The 25,823-nt window shown below is 48.2% G+C and overlaps 1 protein-coding gene, 1 non-coding gene and 1 pseudogene across 2 annotated transcripts; all 3 read left to right on the top strand.

Moving 5' to 3' along the window:
* Nucleotides 1-1,597: 1,597 nt before the first annotated feature.
* LOC120695280 lies at nt 1,598-3,167 on the top strand (annotated as a pseudogene).
* Nucleotides 3,168-8,096: 4,929 nt separating this feature from the next.
* On the top strand, nt 8,097-9,736 carry LOC120695279 (WAS/WASL-interacting protein family member 1-like). Its single transcript, XM_039978567.1, has 2 exons — nt 8,097-8,221; nt 9,109-9,736. The coding sequence occupies exons 1-2, from the start codon at nt 8,097-8,099 to the stop codon at nt 9,734-9,736; spliced, it is 753 nt and encodes a 250-aa protein (XP_039834501.1).
* Nucleotides 9,737-24,490: 14,754 nt separating this feature from the next.
* TRNAH-GUG lies at nt 24,491-24,562 on the top strand. The gene has a single exon. It is a non-coding gene; the product is annotated as a tRNA-His (tRNA).
* The last annotated feature ends 1,261 nt before the right edge of the window (nt 24,563-25,823 follow it).

The raw sequence follows: 25,823 nt of genomic DNA, 5'->3' as shown, positions 1-25,823 counted from the left end.
TCTACTTCAATGTCCGCACACGGGCGCCACCGCAGGCCCGAGCTCCACCACCGCAGGAAGACTCGTCGTTCCTCACTGCCCCGGCCTTCTCTGCGTTCAGGAGCTCCATGGAGAATGGCGTGGGAGGAAGAGGAAGATGATGATAGGTGGGTCCGCTCGTCAGTGAGAGAGACAGGGAGAGTTGAGTGGGGATGGTGGTGGATGACACATGGGGTCCGCTTAACAATCTTCTCAAAAACCACAGCTGCCTAACCAAACCGCTTTTAGCTTTTTCACAGCTCACTACCTAAAACAACTTTTTTCGCAGCCACAGCCCATAGCTACTTATTCAAAAGACACAGTCCAACCAAACAGACTCTTTATCTATGTAATTATTTTTTGATATTTGATATTACTTTAATTAGATGGACTTTACGACAATCTAAAAGAAAAGTTTTTGCGGGATATAAAATTTAAAGGCTAAACAAACAGTCTTTGTGAGACGGAGCAAGTAAGTATTTTTATATAGAGGGTAACTGCATTGTTGTGTTTATGGTCACTGTTGACACAAAAATTTGGTATGTCCCAAAGTCTTAGCGTGGCCGATGAAATTAACAGTCGCCAGCAGTCAGATTCTTAGTGGATTCGGTTAAGGAAATTAATCAATCAAAAGAAGTTTATCTAGAAGAGGTCAAGTTCAAGAAGAATAGATAACAAATAGCAGCAAAATAATTGTTCTGCACAACTTGTGCATGTTATAGCAAGATACTCCCTCAGTATATGAAGAGGAAGTCGTTTCAAATTTGTCTTAAGTCAAATATCTTAAACTTTGACTATAAATAAATTCTTTTGTGTTGAGTTTGAAAATATGAAAGTAATGTAAGTATATTCATCTTTAAAAACATATATATTGATTATATTTTATAATTTTTTTTATAGAAAAAGATAGTGGTCACACTTTCTCGAAACCGTGTCGATGTCTGAAACGACTTCCTTTACCAACTTGGAGAAAGTATAATAATATCCAGCAGTATGAGCATTATTGATGCAGTATTGACTACCCCCGTCACCGTGCTAGCCTGATATCCAATATACAGTGGCGACCAAGTATCCAGCCTCCCACTGCTTTCGTGTTTGACCCAAATTAAATCGTATGCGTACCGCGCCCTCCAAGTAACTAGTATTATATTCATAATTATTGTCAGCAATGTGTCAGATTTGATGATCCACTATTGTAAGAGAGGTAGTAGTGATCTGGCAAGGATTCGTATCATAACAATGTATACTATATATATATATGGAGTATATTAATTATAGTGAGAGGAAGAGGTTATCATAACAATTTGTACTGATGTATCAATCATATAGGCGTAGGCATATAGCCAGCTGTGTTGCTAGTTTAAGCATATGAATTGGGCCTGTATTTGAACATGACAAATCAAAGAAGAAGCAGGGAGCAACTGTATAAATAGCTAGGGGCTCGATCACAGGCGCTCATTCTCTGTGTTTCGTCACTTCGTCAGCAGAGTCTCATTTTGCATCCCACACAAACAAGAAGAGCAAAAAGATCTACTTCTTTGGTTATTCCTTTTATTATTTATTACTGAATCATCGACCAATGGGAAAGGGCGCGCGTCGCAACAAGTCCAAGGCCACGCGGAGGTCGCTGCCCGCCGTGCCGGCAACCGTCGACGACCTCCCCGACGAGCGCCTCGATCGGCTCCTGCTATACCTCGGCTCGCCGCTCGACCTCATCCGGGCTGCAGCCACCTGCAAGCGCTGGCGCCGCGCCATCGCCGACGAGGGCTTCCTCGTCCGCTTCTACGCTATCCACGGCGCGCCTCGCGTCGCCGGCCGCTACTACGTCACCGACACGCAGCCCCCGGACGTGACCGGAGTATTGCGCTGGCCGGCTCAGAAGCCGGCAGCAGCCTTCGTGCCCTCTTCGCCGGCTGCCGTCGACGGCGGCCGGTTCTCCCTCGACTTCCTCTACGTCCCGCCGGAGGAGGCTGACCGCCCTCGCCGCAGGTACTACTACGATTACCTCCGCCGCCGTGTCCGGCACAACCGGTGCAGGGAGATCGTCGACAGCCGCGGCAGCCTACTACTGCTCACCAACGGGCGGCGACGGGAGTCACCGAGCGAGGTTTTAAATAGCCGGTTATAGCTTCCGCTATAGATTGCTATAGCTTCTAGAAAGGACGGCCGCTATGGCATTTAGTCCGCTAAAGCCGGCTATAGCCTGCTAAATTCCGGCTATAGCCTGCAAAACGCCGTAACGGCAGCTCTGCCGCTAAACGTTTTAGCCGGCGATTTAAAACCTTGCACCCGATGCGCTGGTCACCTGACTTCATCGTCTGCGAGCCTGTGTCACGGCGGTATCAGAGGATCGCGCGCCCGGCCGATCTCAGCCATCTCCCACTCCTCGGCGCCTTCCTGCTCGACGGTGGCGGTGGCGGCGATACCATGTCAAACTTCAGGGAGCCCGAAAGGTGGCGCTATCAGCCCGGCACCCCATGGGCCTGCGTGTTTGCTCCAGGTAGCGACGGCGGGTGGCACCTATCCGCTCATGGAGACGATCCACCTCGCCGGGCGAGCTGCCGGGAGGATCTACTGGGGGATCGAGGACGGCACCGTGCTCGTCCTCGACGAGCGCTGAGCGCACGCTCAAGTTCTCGCTCCTCACGTTGCCGGCGCCGATGCGGGGCCCGTATCGGAGGACCAGCTTCCGTGTCATCGGCAGCGGCGGCGTGGACGGCGAGGACAGGGCGCGCTTCGTGCGCGTGGACGCCGAGGAGCTCGAGGTCTTCGGCCAGCTCCCGGACTCCGGCGAGTGGGTGATGGAGAAGAGCATCGGGCTGAGGGACGCGACCGCGGGGCTGCCCGGCGGCGGGGACTGCCGGTTGTTTCGGCAGCCAGCGAGGATCGTCACTGCGGGCAACACGTTCGTGGTGTTGACGCCGGCGGAGAAGATCTGGCTCTTCTCCGTGGAGCTGGAGACCATGGAGGTGGAGCGCGAGCACGTGAGGAACCGGCACCTCGGGCCGTCGTACCCGTGCGCTCTGCCATGGCCTCCCCTTCTGCAAGCTTGCGTACATCGCGGCGACGATGTCGTTGGTAAGAGAAGGCAACGCCGCGAAGGATGGTAGCGACAGCGTGATGCCTAGCGCTGTTGTGGGCAATCAAAGAAAAAACGGACATGCCAGCACCTAGGGGTGGTAATGGCCATGTCCCTAGTGGTCTCTTCATAATTCAACAAGGTCTTTAAATTATTTAGCTCAAAATTATATAAAATTAGAGCTCGCCCTTTAAGGGCCTGACTCTTAGATTTTCTAGTTCAAAATCTTGAGCCATTTACCACCCCTACTATCACTCGGACTTTCCCATTGGACACTTAGTTTCAACATCGAAATAAATATTTGCAACATCAAAACTATATAGGTGTAACTTTGAAAAATATGTGAAAAAACTAATTAAGTTGTTTGACTCTCGGATATGAAAATTCTGCCGCAACTTGAACACCATGTTTCATGCAACAATCACCATGAAACATGCGGAAATAATAGTTACAACATCGAGGATTAACAATTGAAACATATGTCGGAGCGTCCGATTTTTCTTCCCCATTCGGACATCTGTATCTTAGCATTTCCAAAGAAAAAAAATACCATACAGCCATACAGCACACATTCCACCACATGCGTTGCCGTTCATCTGCCTTGTGTTGCTGTATTCTTTACACCATGGAAAAAATATTGATTACACCACTACACTCCTTAAGAAGTGTAGATTACCCATTCAGAGCATCTCCAAGAGTTTATGTATTATGTTTGCAAAATTTGGAGATTGCGCCTCTTTTGTAAAGATAGAAAACAACCTAACACTATTACGAAAAGAGTTTGTAGCGACGGGTAAAAACACATTTTTAGGGGTGGGTACTGCGCCCGCCCATGCTTTCCGGAGCTTAAAATAGTTGTTTGCAGGGGCGAGTACGTTACCTGCCCTTGAAAACCCATTACCATGGCGGGTGAGGGGGTGATCAACACCTGAAAATGGATTCCCAGCCCGATCTGAATTTGAAATTTTTTTATTCTATTTTTTGCTATTTTTAAAATTTGAATTCCCACCAATTTTGATAACTCAAGTTAGTTCGCGCGATCGAGACATGGAATATATTTGATAGAAGCACTTAAGCATACAAAATTAAATTATATAACAATACAACATCATTCGAGTACGTCATTAAAGTGCACAGTGAATACATGTTTTTCCCTATTCCCTAGGATCACTTGCTGAGGGGGCACGGTGCTCTTGATTGTGGCACTCACAAAGTCCATTGTATTTATCTTCCATTGCAAATTCTCGTGCTTCGTGAAAAAATTTGCCCCTCATGTTGACTACTTGCATAATGAAACAGTGCAAATCGTCAACTACATTTAGAAGTTGTTTCTTGGGATGAATATGCAGATATTGAATCTATGGTAAAATTAAGCAAGTGCTAGTTGCAGTAAAAAAATAATCATATATACATCTCCCTAATAAAGAGTAGCCTCTTACATGTTCGGGATCAGCAGTGTATCTTCCTTGCACCATCATATGCTCACATATATAGTACCCACAGTACACGAAACCTTTAGGTTGCTTGTGTCACGGGCACCTCGTGTGCATAGTAATTTGCTTTGTTATGTTCTTGGGATCAGCTCCTTCTTTATAAATATAGAACCGGTAAGCCCTGTTTAAAGAAAAAAAAGAAATGAGAAGTTAATTTACATATGTATATTTCTGTGGAGAAATTACGACGATGTATATAGGGAAGATAAGAAATTCAATCACAATTCTAGGATGTCTGTGAATTCTTTGTATTTACTCTTTGGCCAATCCAAGAAGTCCAATACGAGGACTTTTTCAAGTTTTGGCTGTAGATGGAAAGCAACCAGCGAGCCTGCAAAAGTATTATATACGATTTGTAGGCATGGATCGGAGTAAGTGTTTATTATATCAAACGATTGATATTAGACTTATTGGATGTGGTATGGTACATATATATGACATCCATGTCTTCCCATCATGACATCATAAGCGATATGTAGGCCGCAACCTTCTTCATGGTCTCTTGGTAAAATTTATTTCGTTCCACTTCTTTTATTTTCCTCGGGTGTTTCAAACAAGGAAGCCATCGGCATCCTTCATCCATCTTTAATGTCTACCTTCCTTGTCAGTTGCAGGTCAAATCGACTGGCACGCCTAGCGCACCGTACGCGCGCCAGTTGAGTTCGGTACGTCGTAGCAAAGCATATCTCCCCGGCCCTAGCGTACGTGGAGCCTGAGAGTCCCCTACGGTGGGATTTTTGTGTAAACAATATGATTAGAAGCCCGGATCGCCAACGTCACATACTCCACCAATCGAATGTACCTCTACTTGGAAGATCGGACCACGTTCCCATCAGAGCCCCTGCAGTCTCCCGTCTAGGCGCCACCGTTCGCTCTCGCCGGCAACGAGCCGCCACCTGCCGGCCAGGAGGAGCGGTAGATTTGGTGGAGAAAAGAAGAGAAAAGAGAGGGAGAGAAAATAAGAACAGAGAGGAGAATGGGAATCAAACCCAGGGCAGATGGACGGAGAGCACGGGAGAGGGTGGCGCGTGGCGGGGGAGCGGTGGCCTGTGTGAGGAGTGTTGAAGCCTGCGGGATGATTCAAGCAACTTCAGCCGTCGGAGCCTCCTAGGAAGATATGCGAGCCCTTGATTTTGATGATGTTGGAATCCTGGGTGGATAAATTGGGGCGTACCATGTAAATTCATCTCTATGGGAAGCACAAATGGGGTGTGCCTAAATTTTTTTTTATTGGTGCTTTAGTGGATGGAAGAGGAAGCTATAATAATATATCTACAAATATACAAGTAACACGATGTCACATTTCAAGATATTTACAAATATACAAGTGGAAATTGGCACAATTATTTACATCTCTGGCTAAGATTGAAATAATAATAATATAATTTTGGATTATCAGTAGTTTTAGGTTAGGGTCATTCACTACTCTAGTGAATACTCAATCCAGTAAACAGTAGGAACTAGAACTAGAACTTAAACTCTATTTCTGAAGAACATAAGAAAACATGAACACTTATTATGATTGATAAGTATCCGTCGAGGTACAAGCGGAGAAGAACACTGGGGTGTCGGCACCTCCCCGACTTCCCCTCACTCTTTCCATATCTCCCTATGGAGCACTACCTCAAGAATGAGCCTAAAGCTCAAGTGAAGAAGTGGAAACTCAAGAGGAGAGTGAATGTGTTGTGTGGTGTGGTGTGTTCTATTCTCACCCCCTCCTCTACTATTTATAGAAGGGGTACATGGGGTCTTCAGCTGTGAGATGGAGCCCGAGCCTCCCTGCACCGACTTCAGCATCCAATGAGCGAGCTCCACGTGGAAGTTGGGGGGCCAGAGGCGTCAACCTTTGGTCAGCCGATCGAAAAAAGTGGCCAACCAACCCCCCCCTTTGGTCTATAGGCTGCCAAGTGGGTCCCCATGCCGGTTCCTGGTGAGTGGGCTCTTCTTTAGTCGATTTGCTAGCCATGGATCCACGTGAACGCGCCTGATTCGTCGAGAATATGTTGTCTCTGATCGATGATGTGTCACCTTGCTTATGGGCTGTGCTTTCTTCTCATTTCCAAGCATAACGAACCTGCACACAAATATGCACCCAACACTTTGTGAAAATTGTTAGCAATAACTCCTACCACTAATTTCGACGCTCGTCCATTGTGCGTCCATGCAGGAGCTGATGACTTGGGCTCGGCACGTGAGAGCTGCAGTGGCCACCGGTGTGTTCGGAGTGGTCGGGCTTTGTAGCTTGGGACTTGGAGCGTGTTTTACCTGCATTTCCACCCAAATTCCAATATAGCAATATTTCAAAGTAGAAACGCGGAATTAGCCCATTTTGGATAAATTAAAGTTTGAAGGCATGAGATTTGAATTCTCATGAATTTTAGCTCAAATTAACGCTCAAAATGAGTCGTTATTGAGCGTCAACAATGGCCGACCTAGACTGTCGTGCTCTCTGTTGATCGTCTTTTCGCAGATCGGGCTTTCTTCGTCACGAGATTGGTATGAGATCGGTATTCATGCCTATCGTCGACAGAGTGACGCTATCTCTTGTACTTGTGGTCCTCACCGTATCTGTGACAACCCACCTTTTGATGAGCAGATTTTAACCCTAGGTAACTAAGCTTAAGGATATGAAAAGTAGAAAAGAAAAGGGAAAGTAAGGAGAAGAGGTCAAACTTGGTCAAATTTGGTCAAACATTGCCCAAATTTGAAAAGTTTGAAAAGTTTGTATACCACACTCTCTGAAGTTTCACAAAGCTTATTTTGACCAAGTACACTCAAGTTTGATGTTTCGAATTCAAATTCAAGGAGAAAGAGTTTGAATATATGGAGTCATATGAAACGACAAAGATGGCTAAGTAGCCATGTTTAACAGCTTATTATATGAAATTTTGCTAAACAAGTCAACCAAGGATTGGTATGGAAATGTAGTACAACGTACATAATTTGCAATGGAGCTAACGTACATACTTTGCAATGGAGCTAAAGTTGAAGTATTCTGAAGATTATACGAGTTTATTTGAAGGGATCAGATTTGGAAAAGAGATGCTGAAACAGCTCAACACTTCGAATATTTCAGTCTGAATTTCAGTGGTAAGGGTCAACTTTGAGGCCAAATAAAGTGTCATTGCATGTGATAACTTTGGATGAAAAGTACTCCACTTCAAAGCTGGTTGAATGATCTATGCAAATATGTCATTTTTCAGAAAAAATTTAACAAGATAGTAAAATTTGAATTCAAACGGAGGTAGTTTGAATGAACTCAGCTGAATGTTCAGAAAAACAGCTCGGACCTCAACTGTTTAGACCAGTTTTTGGAAGGGTTAGAGGCTACATTAGCAAATGTGCCTGAAATAAAAGTTGTAGATAATGGTCAAATATACAACTTTGCTTTTTGGAGATGTTGCAGTTAAGTAGAAGAATTCGGAGGAAAATGCACTACAATTTTCTGGTTCAGGAATATTCAGTTTAACTGATGGCGCCTATCGCCTCTCGCGATACGGGCGACCATGGCGACCCCGCCCCCCGCGGCGACCCACCTCCCCTCCCCCGAGCTCGACTGCGCCGCCCCACTCCGGCGCCGCGCACCGCCCCGCCTCTCGCGGCCGAAGCCGACGTTGCTCGTGTCGTCAAGGTGCTGTCCGTGCCCAGGCCAGGAGTGCAGTTCCAGGAGCTCGTCCTGAGTGACCTGCATTCTACTGTCTTCCCAGGTGTCTTCCCCCCCACCCCCTCCCCTGCTTTCATCTGGATCACGCCGCCTTTCCGTGCTCGGCGTTTCAACTCTGCCTACGTCTCTTGTGTGCTCTCGTTTCATCTGACTGCGCCTCCACACGTTCTGCGCGCTTGCGAGGTTTGCCCAGGTGTGTTCCGCGCTAGGGTTGCCAACCAAAATGTAGCTAACTTTGTAGCCGTGCGTGGTTCCCTTGAGTTCAATCAGTTCAAGTTTGGAGTTCACGCTGTCGAAGCTTCGGCTCTCTCCATGGCTGGGGCGCTTGGGGAAGAAGAAGCCTTTAATGCCCCTACCCATGCTACGTTTTCCGAGGCCGGCAGCGCCGAAAGCAAACGGGCAGACAGCCTGGCGCGAGAACAAAGTCAGACTCAGACCTCCAACGCTGCCCAAAAGATCTCCGCTACGCTCTTTACTGCTCCCCAAACACCTGCTGTGCCCCACCACCTGGGGCGACGTCGTGCAGACGGTCACCTCAGCCTTCACTCCCCCGCCGCCCTCGCACACGAAACCCTACCTCCAGGCCCTCCTCTCGCCCGCCCTCCCGCCCAAACCCTCCCCCCGCCGCCCAACCCCCTTTCCTGCGCAACACCCAGGCTGCTTCCGCTGCCTCTCCCTTGACCACCGGGTCAAGGACTGCAGGGACCCCGTCCGGTGCCGCATCTGCCGCGGCTCCGGCCACCGTAGCTACGCCTGCACCATGGTGCTCCCTCGCGTGCAAACCCCTCCCCGCGACGCCGCCCCACTGTTCCACTGCCTGCAACCCGCGTTCCCATCCATGCTGTGCCTTTCAGCCCCCGTGCCTCGCCGCCGCCGTCCGCCACACCCACGCCGCCACCCACCCCCCTGAACCTCCCACCCTTCACCACGTCCTTCGACCCACTCAACATGTATGCCTCCTCCAGCTCCGCCCCCGCCATTCCCACTGGAGTGGTGATCCCACCTGGTGACGACGACGTCTACTTCCTGGGTGATCTGTTTGCTGAGCCCTGCGATAAAGGGAAAGGGATCCTGGGCGCGGGTCCTGCCCCGGTGCGTGATGTCCGCTTGATCCCTAAGGCCCGAGACATCCACATGGTGCGCCCCTCCTCCAGCGCGAGCTCCACCGCTGCTGCCTCGAGCCCCACCGGCTCTGGGGCCTCCAGCTCGCGTTCGCCGCCCTCGCCTCTCTCCGCGCCGGTGGCCTTGCCTGGGGCGACTACGGCTACCGGCGGGGCCCCCAACCCCCCGCCTCCTCTGGCGCCGCGGGATGCCGGTGCCGAGGTGGACTCCACGGAAGAAGAGTCCATGGAAAGTGACGACCTTGACGATGGCCCTGAGTACGTCGAGGTCTGGGTGGAGGAAGGGGATTGGGAGAAGGCGTCCCAAACGGCGTTCGTCTACCTCGAGCCTCTGCTTGGCGCCGCCAATCCCACGCGCTGATCCGTGCGGCCCTCTTCAGCGTGGCGCCGGATCTCAGATACCAGCTCATTCCCTCCTCGCGCGGGATCATGCTCCTGCGTTTCTGCTCCGCGTTCGGACGCGAAGTGGCAATGGGTTTGCAGCCCATCACCTACAACGGCACCACGGTCCGCCTCGAGCGCCAGGAGGAGACCGACAACCGCTTCATCCGCGTGCCCGATTGGTTGGCTCTGGTGCACGTCTGGGACTTCCCGGAGGAGCACTGGGACGAAGGCAAGGAGCGCGCCGTTTTTTAGCTGCATTGGTTCGATTATGGAAATCGATCCGGAGTGCCTCACCGGGAACGACCGCTCCTCCCTCCGCTTCGTCATCGAGCTGGTGATGCCCAAGGTTTTTTTCCCGACCGGTTAACCCAAACCACCGGCCACCGGTTCCGGTTTACCGGACCGGTTGGACCGGTAACCGGTGGAAACCAGTTGAATTCAAATCCAAATTCAAATAAATTCAAAAGCTCCCGTACAACCGGTTCCGACCGGTTTACCGGCCGGTTTGACCGGTTTGCCGGCCGGTTTTACCAGTTTACCGGCTTGTTTTACCGGTTTGAATTCAAATCCAAATTCAAAAGCTCCCGTGCTACCGGTTTACCGGCCAGTTTGACCGGTTTACCGACCGGTTTTACCGGTTTACCGGCCGGTTTGACTGGTGGGCCTTAATGGGCCGGCCCATTTTTTTCTTTTTCTTTTTTGATTTAACTTCAAATCTCCGCAAACTATACTAAATGAACGAATTTTTGAGAAAATGACACCATTAGATTCGTCGCACCTTGAAGTATTTTTAGGAATTTTTTGGGATTTTTCCATTTTTTGGAATTCAAATTTAAAATTTGAATTTGGGCCGGTTTCTAACCGCCCCATACCGGAACCGGTCCGGGCCGGTAAGACCGGTAACCGCGGTAACCGGACCGGTTCTGGCCGGTTTTTTTAACCCTGGTGATGCCCCGGGTGCCGTACCGCATCGGCATCCACCCTCGCAGCGGTCGTGGAGCTGTCGTACGCCTGAATGCCATGGAAATCTGGCCCAGGGCGGACCAGTTCGACGGAATGGGGGCTTGGATCCCCTTCTTTGGGCCTCCTGCGCTCCGCAGGGGGGAGCTGGGCCGACTTCCTCCCGCAGCCGCCGCATTTTGGGCCGGCACCCCCACCTGCCCCACCTGCGCCAGCCCAAGCCGACCCCCTCCACCCTGCTGCCTTCTTTGGTGCCGCTATCCTCTGCTTTGGGTTCGTGAACGCCTACCCCATGCCGCGGCTCCCTGCTTTCCCGATCATCCTACGCCTGGCCGTCACTGCTGCTTCACCGGCGCCACACGCCCGCCCTCTCTGCGACGCCTGCGCTCCTGCTCACCTGGCACCAGGACACCACCACACCACTTGCGCCGCCCCCATCCCCTGCGTCCTCGCACCGCTCTGCTGCCTACTGCTCGCTGCCTGCACCGCTTCCACCTGCAGTGCCACCGCCTTCGCCCACCCTGCCATCACCGCCCCCTGCGTGCTGTTGCTGAAAGGCACACTCGCAAAGCAAAAGATACCCAGGTGGTGGGAACGAGGAACAGTTCCCGCCTAGCCGCCAAAACCAACGGGGCGTTCGTCCACTCCACCGCCAAGGCCACCCAACTGAAGGCCCTCAAGGAAAGCTTGGCCATGTGCTCCAAGCCTGTGAAAACGCACGTCGCCAAGAAGAATCTCATGCACAAGACCAAGCAACCCATTGGTGCTGCCGACCTCAAGAAGCTGGCTGAGGCTGTTGGGCTGGGCGCAGCTTATGCGCGTGCTCTTGACAGTGTTCTTGCCGTCACCCACGAGACTGCTGCTGCTCTCGACAAGGCGCTCCACGATGCCACATGATTGAACTCAAGGGTACCGTCGTGCGGATCGCTTTGCCCTTCCCTGTTAGCGATAGCACTAGTTCGCCTGTCGTTGCTGTCTGTTGTGCTGGGCTGCTTAGGCTTCGCAGCTCTAGCCCCTCTTTAGCGAGTCGTGTCGTTGCTTTTACTAGTTACCTGTCCTCGTTATTAGTCTGTGGTTCTGTTAGTGTCCTAGCCTGCTGCCATGGCGGCTTGGCTGCGGTCTTAACTGCAATGCTATCCTGGTGTGTTTAGTGTGCTGATGAATGCTAAAACTGTTAAGCTTTCCGTTCTCTCCTGGAACGTGCGTGGTCTGGGTGATGCTGACAAATGTAAGGTCGTGCGCGATCTAATCCAGTCGCTTAAGCTAGACATCGTTTGCCTACAGGAAACCAAACTACACGCCGTGGACGAACGCAGAGCTCGTGCGTTCCTCCCGCCAAACCTCTCGCTCTTCCGTTGCGTCGACGCGTCTGGATCCCGTGGTGGAATCCTCACTGCCTTGGATTTTCGGGCAGTCCTTTTGCACTCCTTCATTGCTCGAAAACACATTCTCTCCCTGGCGTTCACCTCCACCACGTCTGGCGCCGCGTTCACCGTCACGAACGTGTACGCGCCGTCAGATCACCGGGACACGCTGGCTTTCCTGCTCGACCTGGAGGAGATTGCCGCCCAAATTTCGGGGAACTGGGTTATCGCCAGGGATTTCAACCTTACCAGGGGTGCGAGTGACAACAGCAGTGGGTCCGTTGACACTCGGCTCGCTGACGCCTTCAATGACTCCATCCACAAGCTGGGACTTATTGACATCCCCCTGCTAGACAAGTTGTTCACCTGGTCAAACCACCGCGACTGTCCGACCCTTGCGCGACTTGATCGCTTTTTCTTCAACGCTGAGATGAGCACTGCTTTCCCCAACTCTACACTCGTGTTAGCTCCAAAACCAACCTCTGATCACACGCCCATTCTGCTCACCATTTCCACCTCCATCCCGAAACCCAACCTGTTCCGCTTCGAGAATGCCTGGCTCCATCACCAGGACTTCCTCCCGTCTGTGCTCCCGGCCTGGCATGAAGGTGTCTCTGACGATGCAGCTGGCGCGCTGGTTGGCTCGCTGAAAGCAGTTCGGTGCGCGGCAAAGGTTTGGGCCAAGCGCATGCGTGCTCCTCCAACTCTCCACCAAAATTGCAAGTTTGTTATTTACATGTTTGACATCCTTGAGGAAGCACGCAACTTGTCCGCAGGAGAACTGGTTCTGCGCCATGAGTGTCGGGAGCGTCTGGCGCTCTCCATTCGAGAACGAGACGCGTACTGGAAACAGCGCGGCAAATTCTATGCGCTTCACGAGGGGGACGCCAACACCGTGTTCTTCCACGCGCATGCCTGCGGGCGGTTGCGCCGCAACCAGATCCACGGCGTGGAGTTCGGCGGGGTTGTGGTGACCGCTCATGATGCCAAAATGCGCGCCCTCACGGCGTATCTCCGGGGCCTCCTTGGCGTCGCCGAGGACACCGCCTGGTCGTTCAACCTGGACGGCCTCTACCGCGACGCTGCCCGACCGAACGCGGCAGCCATGACTGCCCCGTTCACTGAAGGCGAGGCGCGCATGGCCGTGCGCGCCATGAACCGCAACAGCTCCCCCGGCCCGGATGGCTTTGGCCCGGGCTTCTACGCCTGCAGCCTGGCACGTCGCCGCGCCCACGGTAATGGCCTTCGCTGAAGCTTTTCAGGCGGGAACTGCAGGCCTGGAACGCCTCAACCGTGCATACATCGTCATGCTGCCAAAACACCAAGCAGCTCTGAAACCCGGGGATTATCGACCTATCTGCATGCAAAATTGCTCTCTCAAGATTGTGGCGAAGATGCTGACCACGCGCCTCCAAGTCGAGATCCCCAACCTCATCGATCCTGATCAAACGGGCTTCATCAAAGGGCGCTCCATCTCAGAAAATTTCATATATGCGGTGGAGCTAGTCCAACTGCCACCGTCGGAAGATCCCCACATTGGTGCTCAAACTGGACTTCGCCAAGGCGTTCGACTCGGTGGATTGGGGGAGTTTGGACAGGGTGCTTGCCGTGAGAGGTTTCCCCCAACTTGGCGCAGCTGGATCAGTAACATTCTCACTACGTCCAAGTCTGCTGTCCTGGTTAACGGAATGCCCGGGCCGTGGTTCTCCTGCAAGCGCGGGCTGCGGCAGGGCGACCCCTTATCGCCCTACCTGTTCCTTCTAGTCGCCGACATTCTGCAGCAGCTTATCAAGCAATCTGGGACTGTGCACCACCCCGCCGAACCCAGTCTGCCGTGCCCGGTTATACAGTATGCGGACGACACCCTTCTGCTGGTGCGTGCGCACGCCCACGATGTAACAAACCTGAAGAACCTGTTGGACAGCTTTGCGGCCGCAACTGGGCTCAAAATCAACTACAACAAGAGCACTATGGTTCCTATGCATGTCTCGGCTGGTCTGACGGAGGAATTGATTCAAATCCTTGGTTGCAAGCAAGGGGCGTTCCCCCAAACCTACCTGCGGCTGCCGCTATCCAACACGAAGCTACCGCTGTCTGCCTTTGCTCCACTGATCTGCAAATTAGATAAGTATCTGAGTGGCTGGCAGGCTACGCTCTTGAACCCAATGGGGAGGATAGTTCTTGTGAACTCTGTTATGGACAGTCAGCTGGTGCATGCTATGTCTGCCCTGCTTCTTCCCCAAGGCGTCCTCGACGCGTTGGACTTACGGCGGCGTAGTTTCCTCTGGGCCGGCGACGAGAAAGTTAGTGGTGCTCAGTGCCTCGTCGCCTGGGGGAAGGCTTGCCAACAAAAGGAACAGGGCGGCCTTGGGATCAAGGACCTGGCCATGCAGAACAAGTGCTTGTTGCTGAAGCTCCTACACCAACTTCAGACCCCAGGTGACTCGGTTTGGGGGCAATGGGTGCGCGCCAAGATCAACCTGGTCACAATGGATGGCGAGGTCGTGGGCGCACACTAGCGTGATCTTGCCTCCCTGCTGCCAATGTATCGGGCTGTCACAACTTGTGAGGTGCGGAATGGGCTCTCTACGGCATTTTGGGAGGACCGCTGGCTCTCTATGGGAACACTGAAGGATCTCTTCCCACTGCTATACACACACACCACCTCCAAAGACATCACGGTCTCCATGGCTGTGGAAGGCGGCCTCGAACGCTACCTGGTTCCGCGCCTCACTGCTCGGGCGGCCGCAGAGTTGGAGCAGCTCCGCCAAATTCTGACTCGGGTGCGGCTCCGCCCCGGTGACGATCGCAGAAGCTCGCCACTCTGCGATGCCGAGGGGGTGCTTCACGCTGGACCTGCCTATCAGCTATCCATGGTGGCGGCAGGGGCGCCACCATGCGACTTCCACGCTTTCGTCTGGGGGAACAGAGCTCCCCCGAAGGTCCAGTTCTTTGCTTGGCTACTCGTGCAAGAACGCATACAGTGTCGAGTAAATCTCCTGAAGAAGAATGTGGTGCAGGACGCAACCTGTGAAGTATGCCGGGCCGGCGTGGAAGACTGTGACCATCTGCTCTTTAGATGCCCATTCTCTTCTAGTGTTTGGACATCGCTTCATGTCGACACAGCGGGGTGCAGCATGAGGCATCTGTGGTGTGTCCCTCGTCCGGACACTGTGCCGGAGAAGTACTACAACTGCTTTATTCTCCTCATATGCTGGCAGCTGTGGAAGCATCGCAATGGTGTGATTTTCCAAAGCTTGGATCCCTCCCTCACTCATTTCTGGGCGGACTGCATAGAAGAAGCGAAGCTCTGGCCGAGCAGGTGGCCGCGTGCAGTGTAACGACCCAAATGTAATTATCATGTTAAGCATTGCATCATGAGCATTCTTGTTAGTGTTATAAAAATTTTGTACTTCATTTGAATGCATTTGAATTTAATTTTGAATTATTAATGCATCTTGAACTCATGCTTTGTGAAGAAAATTGCATTTTTATTATATGACTTATATTGGGAAATACTTTGATAAAATACTACTTTGAAAAACTTGAATTTAGGTGATTTTTCCCGGATTTTAGGAAACCATCTTGAAGCCAAACAGCTTAGCCGGAAACCCAAAAATAGCATTTCGGGAAGAATTTTGATTTCAAATCCACAATAGTTTTTCTACCAATTCCAAGCAAAATGGGTTGCTTTTGATTTCTAGTATCAACACAAAAATTGGTGGAATTTTTGGAGGCTTGGAAGATCAGTTTTGGGAGTTGAAGTAAAGGAAGAAATTTTTATACAGAACCAGCCTGTAACGTTACCCTCCCCTCGGACGGTCAGCTCCTCTACCGCGGAAGGTCCGCGAGAGGCCCATGCCTGTGTGTCGCCTGCATAGAGAAGCGGTGCCATGTATCCTCATCGGCCCCACTTGTGCCCCACCACCACCAGCGCCCCCTCCCCTTCTCGTTGGCTCTCCTCCCCACAGAACACCCATCTCCTCTCCTTTCTCTTCCCCCAACCAAGCCATGGAGGAAGAACTCACACCCTCTCACCAAATCCAACCCACCCTCGCCGGAGATCAACGGAGGACTAGAGAAGGACGACGCCGACGAGCTCCTCCACCACCTCGGCCACCTCTTCCTCGCCGGAGACCAAGGGGAAGGACATCCTCAAACTTCTTCTTCATCTTCCCCAAGCCCTCAAGGATGAATTCGACCCGATCTACACCGACACCGCTCTATTCCAACAAGTGGCCCCTTGCTCGTGCTCTACTCGTCGCCGGTGAGCTCCCCTTGCCAATCATCTCCCTTCCTTTGCCCTAAATCGAGCTCTCTAGCCCATTCATGGTCCTTCACCATTGATGACCTAGAGCTTTAGAAACTCCATGCATGTTAAATCTTCTAACTAAAATAAATTTCCCATGTCTTTAGAAACCTATAGAAACAAACCGCACTCAAAACCGATGCCGAGCTGCCGCCGGCGACCTCGCCGGTGAACCTCGGCCGACGAGTGGACGGTCCGCGACCTACGGCCGGACAGTCCGCGAGTCGTGGCCTCCAACACCGAGCCTCTGCACAAAAACACGTCCCCAGAATTTTCTACGGCAGACAGTCCGCCATTCACCCCCGGATGGTCCGCAGTTCACTTCCCATTTCCACACAGAACCGATGTGTTTCTGGAACTCATCTCGGGCTTGTACTGCGGACGGTCGGCCCTTCCGGACCGGACGGTCCTCGGTAATGTAGTAGCGCAATAGCAGCCCTATTTGTTTAAGTGCATAAGCATGCATCGTCTTGCATAATTCATATAAAATTGAATATAACTCCGATTGATGTGAAACAAATTTTGTTGGTTTCGTATTGATGTCCTCTACCTTTTAAAAATATGTTTGCTCCCAAAATAATTATATTATTTTCTAGTTTAATTAAATATGTGTTTACCTTGTTAATTGCATAATTAATTCTCTGCTAGTCCAAAAATTATGAAACCAATTTTGCTAGCTTCCTTATGATGTGTACTATCCATTAGATATGTTGTTTTGCATGAATTGCTTATAGATTGGTACAGTTTAATCTATATTTGCTTAACACTAGTTAAATAGTATGATGCACAATAAATACATATGTACCTCTAAAATTGTAAATCCAGTTTTGTTTACTTTACTCAACCTTTATCTACTATCTAAAATTAATAACACCTATGAAAATAGTTATATACTCTTGTAGTTTCTAATTTATTAATTAAGAGCTTGTTCCCTAAGTTGAATGCATGGTTAATTAGTTTATGATGCTCTTTCTAAAATCATAAACCACTCTTGTTAATTACCTATGGCCATGATATGTTGTTGTAAATACTAGCTTTCATTAGATGTTTGTAGGAGGATACAAATTTGAATATGTTGTTCTAGGATTAATCTACTTGCAAAATGCCTAGTGAATCACTTGTGCTCATGTGAGCTATCAACCGTTCTCCGATAACTAAAAATAAATATGATATGCTTTTGTGGTTAGTAACCTCCATGAAATAACTTATAGTAATGATGTCACCTTAATTAGATAGAACATGATTTGCTAGCTTCCCTTCTTTATAATGATGATCTTGCCTTAACTAAAATGTGATGTTGCTAGAGTTACCCATTAATTCTTGAATTGTCTAAATTTAGCTATAACAATATTCCTAACTTGTATGAGCATACTCTAGTCTCTTGCACTCCATGTTGATAGCAATCATTAACTACTCCTATGGTTGATGCTTGACATTGAAATGAGTTACTTACTCTTAATTTATATGATGACTAGTAATACCATAACTAGTTTTATAGTATCGTCATGTTACAACTTGTCTTGTAAAATGTGTGTGCAAATGTGTGAGTAATTGTTTTGTATATCCACCCTATGTAATGTTTGTGTGGCCTTATTTACCTCTTTGAATTGATTCCTTTATGACCTTGAATCATGTTAGCTTTTACCTCTCATAAATCATTGCATCTCATAAGCATATGCATTCATGACATCTTTTCTAATTCATCATAAGCATATGCATTGGCATTCTTTCTAATTCATGCATTTTCTACTTTCTTAGAGGATGATGTTCCGGAGTGTCGTGGTTGCAGAGTACCAAGGCAGGCACCTATGTATCTCAAACCTTACTTTTGAATCCTTAATTTGCTATTATAAAGTATTGCTTGTGCATGGGTTAACCCTATCTAAGTATCTAGTCATGTGATTTGTGTAGAACCCGCTCGGCATGTTTCCCTTATAGCTCTAGAACAACTTATACTAGGTAAAGTATGTATGCTTAGACTTCTCAAATTAATTTGCTTAGCCATGCTTAGCTTACGGTAGAAGTCGAGAGATGGCAAGGTCACCATCACTCGCGAGCTATAGTGTGTTTTCTTAAATATACTTGAGTAGATGAGAAAGATTAAAATATGAGCAAGATATGAATGATGGATCGAGTCTTGAGCAAGTGTGGTAGGGCCATGTTGGAAGTGGAATCCAAATGGTTTAGACTTGCTTGAGTTGGTTAAGGACAGATGCGTCATCGCTTTGATACTTGAGCACTTTTCCGTACAAGCCACATGCTTTATAATGGGATGGTAAGCTAAGTACCATACACGCACCCTTCACTGAACGGATTCGGCGCGGTTTGTGATGGGGTGTAGTCGAAGGTTCCGTTGCACCTGTCCATCCCGGCCGTTCGTCTCAGCGTTGGGGATGGGTATGCCAACGGTTGACACGTGAATCATTGTTTACGGATCGACGGGTCGTATGGCCTATGGTCTCGTGTCGTGTGGGAAAAGTTGTACACCCCTGCAGGGTTTATAATCTATTGCAATAGCCGCGCTCTCGGACATTGAGCACGCTCTTGTACTTTGACTTTAACGTAGAGTTTCGTGAAGGGCTTATGGAATATTGAGCTCATAATTACATGATCACTTTACTTATACAATTGTATTGGTGCTTGATATAGAAATATTAGATGCCATATCTTTTGCTTATTCACTTGACAACTATGCTCGCATTTTTATATACCAATGTTAAAACTTGACTAGCCTCTTGCATCCACCAAATGTATAGTATTGTGGATAAGTCTTGCAAGTACGAAATGTACTTACGGTGTTGCCGTTAAGTTGTTTTGCAGGTTCTCTCCTAAGAAGTGACCGCCACGTTCATCCCGCCGGAGCCGGCAAAGTGGATGGACGGTGGAACTCGCTCAAAGTTTATGCAAGTGGTGTCTTGGGCAAGGACGTCATTATTGCTACTTAATACTCTCTAAATATCTACTGCGTTTAGACTCTGAATCATAAGAAAAACATGGTAGGTTATCCACTTAGACCTAGAATACATCTTAATTTGTAAGGAACCTTTAGATGCTGAAAATTCTTGTGTTTAATTGCTTATGCTATAGTTAACTTCATGCATTTTTGTAAGATGATTAAGACTTGTAATCAAAAGTTTAAAATTTTGCTCTCATATGTATCCTTGTGATGGTTGCTATGATGTGAACAAACGGTATGCGGGTTGATCCTGGGCGTTGCTCAAGGCGCATACCGGGGACAACCGGGATTATCTCGCTTAAGCTGGGATTGATCAATGGACGATAACCTAATTTAATCGAGATAATTTGGGCGGTTCCTCACATGCAGATCGTTGTGTAGCTGAAGCCTGGTGCCAATCCCTGTCTCCCATGTAGTACAACCACCATATATTTTTCAGTTTCTCTTTCAAAAAGTGCTCAAACTTTGATGTAAAAGCATTTGGCTAAGCCCCCTCAATATATCAGGTGGGGGACGCCCCCCCCCCCGTTGACCCTCAAAAAAAAATTCAGTTTAACTTGGTGCAAACAGCAATATTCAGAGTAGTTTTTGTATGGCATCAAGGCCCAACCAATGGAAGTTCCTGTAATGAAAGGTGTAATATCAGGGCTACAACTTTGATTTTGACATATTTTGAAGTTCAGTAGTAAATTCTGGAGATAATTGAGCTCAAACTTGCTGATTCAGAGGGCAATCAAGGCCATTCAGAAATTCACAAACAGAAACAGAAATTTGGAGCTTATCCTCTCGACGTCGCCACCACCGCTTTCTGATTAAAGGTGGTAAAAATTGAAGTGAGCCATGCGTCAATTCGATTGACGGACACCTGCAACCGAGCAAGATGGAGGTGCTGGAGACCGCTCAGGCGCTGCAGATTCAAATAAATACCACCCGAGGAGCCATTGTCTTCCTCCTCTCGCTAGTCTGTTCCTCCTCGGGCAGGCAAAATTCGTTGTTGTATGTTGCTTTCCACCCAATTCCTTTTACACACGCCATGTTCAGCACCTCTGCAACCGATTTGTGTTGACCCCAGCCCCTTCCGTCCACCAGAGAGACCACACCGCCGCCGCCTTCGCCATCTGTCCGCCGCCGCGTAGAGAGGTCACGACGCCGGTGAGAACTATCCTCCAGAACCCTTGGACGGACTGTTCCGCCGTCACGGTTGCCGCCGCGGTCAGGAGGTGTGGCAGTGGGGAACCCAGCTCTAGTAGGTTTTGGTTGAGGGAAAGGGGTTGGAGGAGTTCTAGGCCGTGCGATGGTGCTCACCGGCCGACTGGTTGGGGGCCCGAAGCCCTAGCGCCGCCGGTCACCGTACGTGGACCGAGCCGCCGCTCATCGCCACGGCGGCGTTCTGTATTGGGCAAGACCGTGTGGCTGGGAGAAAGGAAGAGAAGGGCACCAGAGAGGTGGTCTGAGCTCCGTGGTGTTGTGGGGCCGAGCCCTGTCTCCGGCGAGACCACCGGCGGCGAGCGGGCCGCCGTGCCTGCCTCGGCGCCGTGGCCATGGTCGGGAGCAGAGAGAGAAGGAAGTCGGGTCCCGCCTGTCAGAGAGAAAGAGAGGGAAGAGTTGGAAGGGAAGAGAGAACAAAAGGGGATTTTGTGCAATAAACCTAGTTTAGATTTTATTTATTTGTTATTAACTTGATTTATGTGTTATAAATTGTAGAAAATTTTGAAAATATTTCACATTTTTTCTAGCACCGAGACGACCAAACTCCACAGATAGCTGACTGGGGTAAGTGCGCCTAGAACTTCTGAATATCCTCTGGAAACTTCTCAAATTGGCCTTATTCTAAGCAGTGTTAATTTAGAAAGGTATACTTATAGTTAGTACTGATAAGTATATTGGAAAATAAATGGCATGCAAGACAATAACAAGGATAAAGGTTGGTCGCATAAAGCGGTAAGCATTTTAAATAAATTGTTGAACATTAGCAATCTTTTTACTAATCATAGATGAACATTGCCCACATTTATGAAATAAAGAGGTAACTGAGTAGTAAACAAAACTTGGAACAAATAAGTAACTGATTTAAAAGACAAAAAAAGTTTAATTAAGTCATGTGAGGGTTCGAGCCGCTATTGACCGTAAGCACTTTACCCTCAAGTCGTGTCTCCTCTGATGCCCGGGTTTGTAAGGTCCTTAAACACTTCCGAGGTGAGTGACAGGGATTTACTACGAGGCTTTTACAAAGACTTCCTAACCAGTAGTAGCTTGTGATTTCAGCCGCTAAGCGAGTTCACCCTCCTCCAAAGCGAGCATAATCCGTAGGTACCAACTCCTTTGGCAAACCGAGTACCCCACTTAAACCTAGTCCCCCCATCTTGCTCCAGGGTAAGCTACTAACAAGCTAGTGAAAAGAAATCGATTAGCTAAGACCATAGCCATGTAATTCTTGTGGTCGCACCGTTTTACCCGAATGGTTCTCCATGGTTTAATTAATTATCATAGTCAGTTCATCAAAGAGGTTCCCAAAAGAGGTAAGACATGTATCAAAATATTGTTTCTATAAACCACCCGTAAGCATTTAGAAACATAACCCGACTTTCAAGGACATGGATAAATAGGAATCCATCAAAATAATGCATGCAAGCATAAAGTAATTAAAAGTTATTGGGACCAAATATGATTAAGACGTATACTTGTCGTCCTCAGTCACTTGTTGCTGCTCAAAATTTTCAAATCCTTGCTCTTGGAACTCCTTGAACTGCTCCTTGTCTACTCCATGATCAAACAACAACACACAAGTACACACAAGAAAACAAATTAAAACAGTACATCAATTCTTGAAAAATAAAGGTAAAGGCTCTAAAACCACTTCTACGCATTATAATGATCAAAAGGGTGCTAAGAATGCTTAAACAAATTTAAAATGTAAAAGATATGCTAAAAACGGCTCTACAAGGGCTTAATAGCGAGAAAAACTAACTAAAAGGGCTAAACACAAATAAACTAAGAGCTAAAATGTAATTTTATAAAAACCTAAGGTCTAAAATGCTAAAATATATCTATGGACGGTGGGTTCTAATATTGAGAACCGCATGGGGATTTAAAATAGAAATACTTTTGAACTGTCTTGTACGGCGGGTTGATTACAGAGAAAAACATGGGGTTTCACAAAAGATATATAAGCTAATGGGTGCCCTCCGGTTTGATTGGAGGGAGCTTCTAATTTGCGGCCGTGGATCGCCTATGGGACAGCATTTGGGGGCCCTCGGGGCTCTAGCGTGGAGCTGAGCGTTGGTGTGGCGGTGCTACCACCCGAGCGGCGGTTGCTCGCCGAAGTGCGCCCGATTTGGCGCTCCAGTGCGCCAAAAACCCCACGGTTGGGTGCAAACACAAGAGGGCGGCGAGTGGAAGCGGGCACGAGGGTTTGGAGCAGCCAAGGAGGTCCCGAGACGGCCGGCGGCGAGCGAGCATGGGGGTGGCGGTCCGGTGAGGCCGCGCAGAAACTAGGGTGCATCAGCAGTGGCCGAATGAGGCAGAAAACGACTAGGAGCTCACCGTGAAGCTAAAGCGAGTGGTGGTGAGGGTGAAGAAGGGGCACGGCGGCAGATCGACAGTGGCATGGTCAGGGCAGAGCTTGGTCACGAAGCCGCACATGCTTGCGCAGAACACAGGGGAGGAAAATGGGTGGTGCGTGCAGCAGTAAAGCAGGAGTGTAGGGGCCGGGTCGCATGGGGAGAAAAAGGGAGGGCATGCGCCAGCCTCGGCTTGCGGTTCCAAGGGATGACGACCATGCCCGAGTATGACACGGATGGAGCTCAAGGATCACAAGCAGGCCCCGCCCGTCACTGAGGAGGAGGAGGAAGAGGAAAGAGGGGGTGAGGGTGCCGGGCTGGGCCGGCCTTGGCCCAAGAAAGAAAAGAGGGGTTGGGCCCGAAAAGAAAAAGAGAAAAAGAGGAGGGGAGAGGGAATTTTGAGCCAGTAGGAGAAGAAAGAGCAAATGTTAGGAGCCACACGTGTGACTGGCAGTCGAATCATCCCACCAGGCGGAACAATTTTTTTGTTGGGAAATTTTTTTTTTGCTAGAACAATTGCTTCCGCAACAAAAAAATATTTCAGCAACAAAAAAAATTGTTCCAAAAACAAAACACAAGTGGCCCTGTTTGTTGGGCTGATATTAGGCTCAAAATAAGAAATTTTGGAGGGGTGGGCTGCTGTGACAGCATGATAAGTCCACTCTCACGTGCGTGACCCAGCAGCACCCGGAGAAAGAGACTGGCGAGAAAAGCAAAATGGTCGGTGGCCCCGGTAAAGAAAGAAGTAGAAAAAGAATAAAGAGAGGAGAAAGAAAAAAGAATAAGGGTTATTTCTGATGCCTAGAAAATAAAGTAGGTTCATAGAAATTAGAAATAATTTTTTAGAAAAATGGGATAAATTCTAGAAAGGCTCTAGAATTGAAACACAACCATATAAAAATAAAATATACACCTACATGAATGCAACAATTCAATTTGGAGCCTATGATGAGTTTTAAAAATTCTGTAATTAATCCTATTGAACCCTGAGAATTCGAGAACTAAGCTAATTACTTTTAAAGGTAAATTTTAGGGTATTACAGAAAGCAAACACGTTAAGTGAGTTGTCGATCTCATCAAATTCGTGAAAGTGCCATTGTACTTTGCATGCTGACTTTCATCGCAGCTCAGTCATGCAGAGCCACAAAAGGTCCTCTTCGCATGTTAGGTTCTACGGCTACTCAATCGGTAATCTCCATTTTTGCACGATATTCCTTCAGAAATATGCTTTTGCATCAGGTCGCCTAGAGATACAAAACACGGAAAATAAACAAATAGTGTTAAAGAAATTCTGAAATTCAAATATGAAAAGCAATTCCAATCCATAGCAGCAGTAAAAAATTGGCCAAAAATAAATACCATCTCAGAAATACACAAACAGGAGTCTACCGATCGATGGTGTAGGTAACCAAACAAATTAATGAAAATGAGGCGATGATTCTGGTGTGGAAGTCATGCAGACTGTTCACATTCGAAGACCCAACTTGAGGTGTCCCGCATATGCAGCTTGGTCTTTTTTATGCCCATTTGGTCCGGCGCTCTAACAGCTTATAAACGATGATTGGTGTGCCACAATCACAAAGTGGCTGTAGTTTAGTGGTGAGAATTCCACGTTGTGGCCGTGGAGACCTGGGCTCGAATCCCAGCAGCCACATTTGTTTTTACTTGTTTTTTTCCCTTCTACTATCATGAATAAGTTGATGAGATGAAACTTGCATGCTCGGAGTCGTCGGACACCGAGATCTGTAGGTTCTTGAGACCGCAAGTTTTTCTTGCTTTTTTGGTATGGTACCAATTTTTAGCAACCTAACTGTCAAGGGTTGCGCATAACTTGTGCGTCGTGCCGTTGTGCAGCACTTCTCTGTGGTAATCAGCTATTAAGCTCGAAGTAAGCCTAGCTGAACCAGTCTTATGATTAGGTATTTGGAAAAAAAAAAACAAAATTAGGACAACCGCTTTGTTATGGCGTGGCTTATGATTCATTGTTCCAAGTTGGCCAAGCAGTGTGGATCGAGAAACACAGTGATATTTTCTTACGAAACACAGTACAAATGCAGATATTCACAAATACTCCCCCCCCATTCGAAATTATAAGTCATTTCAAAAAGATTATTGAGAGAAATATAAAGATTTATGACATCAAATAGGTGTATTATGAAAATATAGCTAACAAAAAATCTAATGATACTTAATTGGTATCATAAATATTATTATTTTATCATATAAATTTGGTCAAACTTGAAAAACTTTGACTCTCCAAGATTCCTGAAATGACTTATAATTTGGAACGGAGGGAGTATGTATGAACCCTCACATCTATGAATACACAGACATGATTCTACCAAAAAAGTGAAATGTGAATCGCTTTTAGCATAGGGACACAAGTTTTTTTCACGTACAACACAAAACAAGAATGCTTCTTCATCCGTCTTGCATATCCACCAAATGATATCTAATATACCCCCTTGTCCCAGATATAACCACGTTTACGTTTGCCCTAACTTAACCTTTTTTGATTTGACCAACAATATTTCTAAAAATAATTTATTTTAAATAAAAAATTTGCACATTATAATAGTTGGTTTCATTATGAATGTACTTGCATCCTTTTTATATTATCAATCTTTATATTTTTTTTTGCTATTCAAAGTTAAACTTAAAAATGTTTAACTTAGGACAAATTAACATAATAACTATTCTGAGACGAAGAAAGTATCTCGCTACATATTGACTACCACTTCAAATGCCACTTATGGATGGATCTAATGATTATTAAGAATCAATGATCAGGACGAAGTAAGTTTGCGGTCAATGGCGCGCCCAGGGCCTGGCAACCCTAGGCACCTGCCTGGGCTCCGGTGCAACAATTATAAGATGCTAGCCATCAAAACTATAGTTCGTCAGTTCTATTGGAG

The sequence above is a fragment of the Panicum virgatum genome, chromosome 2K, assembly GCF_016808335.1.
Source record: "Panicum virgatum strain AP13 chromosome 2K, P.virgatum_v5, whole genome shotgun sequence".
Classification (NCBI taxonomy): Eukaryota; Viridiplantae; Streptophyta; class Magnoliopsida; order Poales; family Poaceae; genus Panicum; species Panicum virgatum.
The sequence above is the reverse complement of the archived record's forward strand: the minus strand, read 5'-3'. Positions and strand labels throughout refer to the sequence as shown.

Coding starts and splice junctions, on each gene's coding strand:
- LOC120695279 (XM_039978567.1), top strand. CDS start 8,097: ATGGCGACCCCGCCCCCCGCGGCGACCCACCTCCCCTCCCCCGAGCTC. Junction 8,222..9,108: donor ACGTTGCTCGTGTCGTCAAG/GTGCTGTCCGTG, acceptor TGTGCCTTTCAG/CCCCCGTGCCTCGCCGCCGC.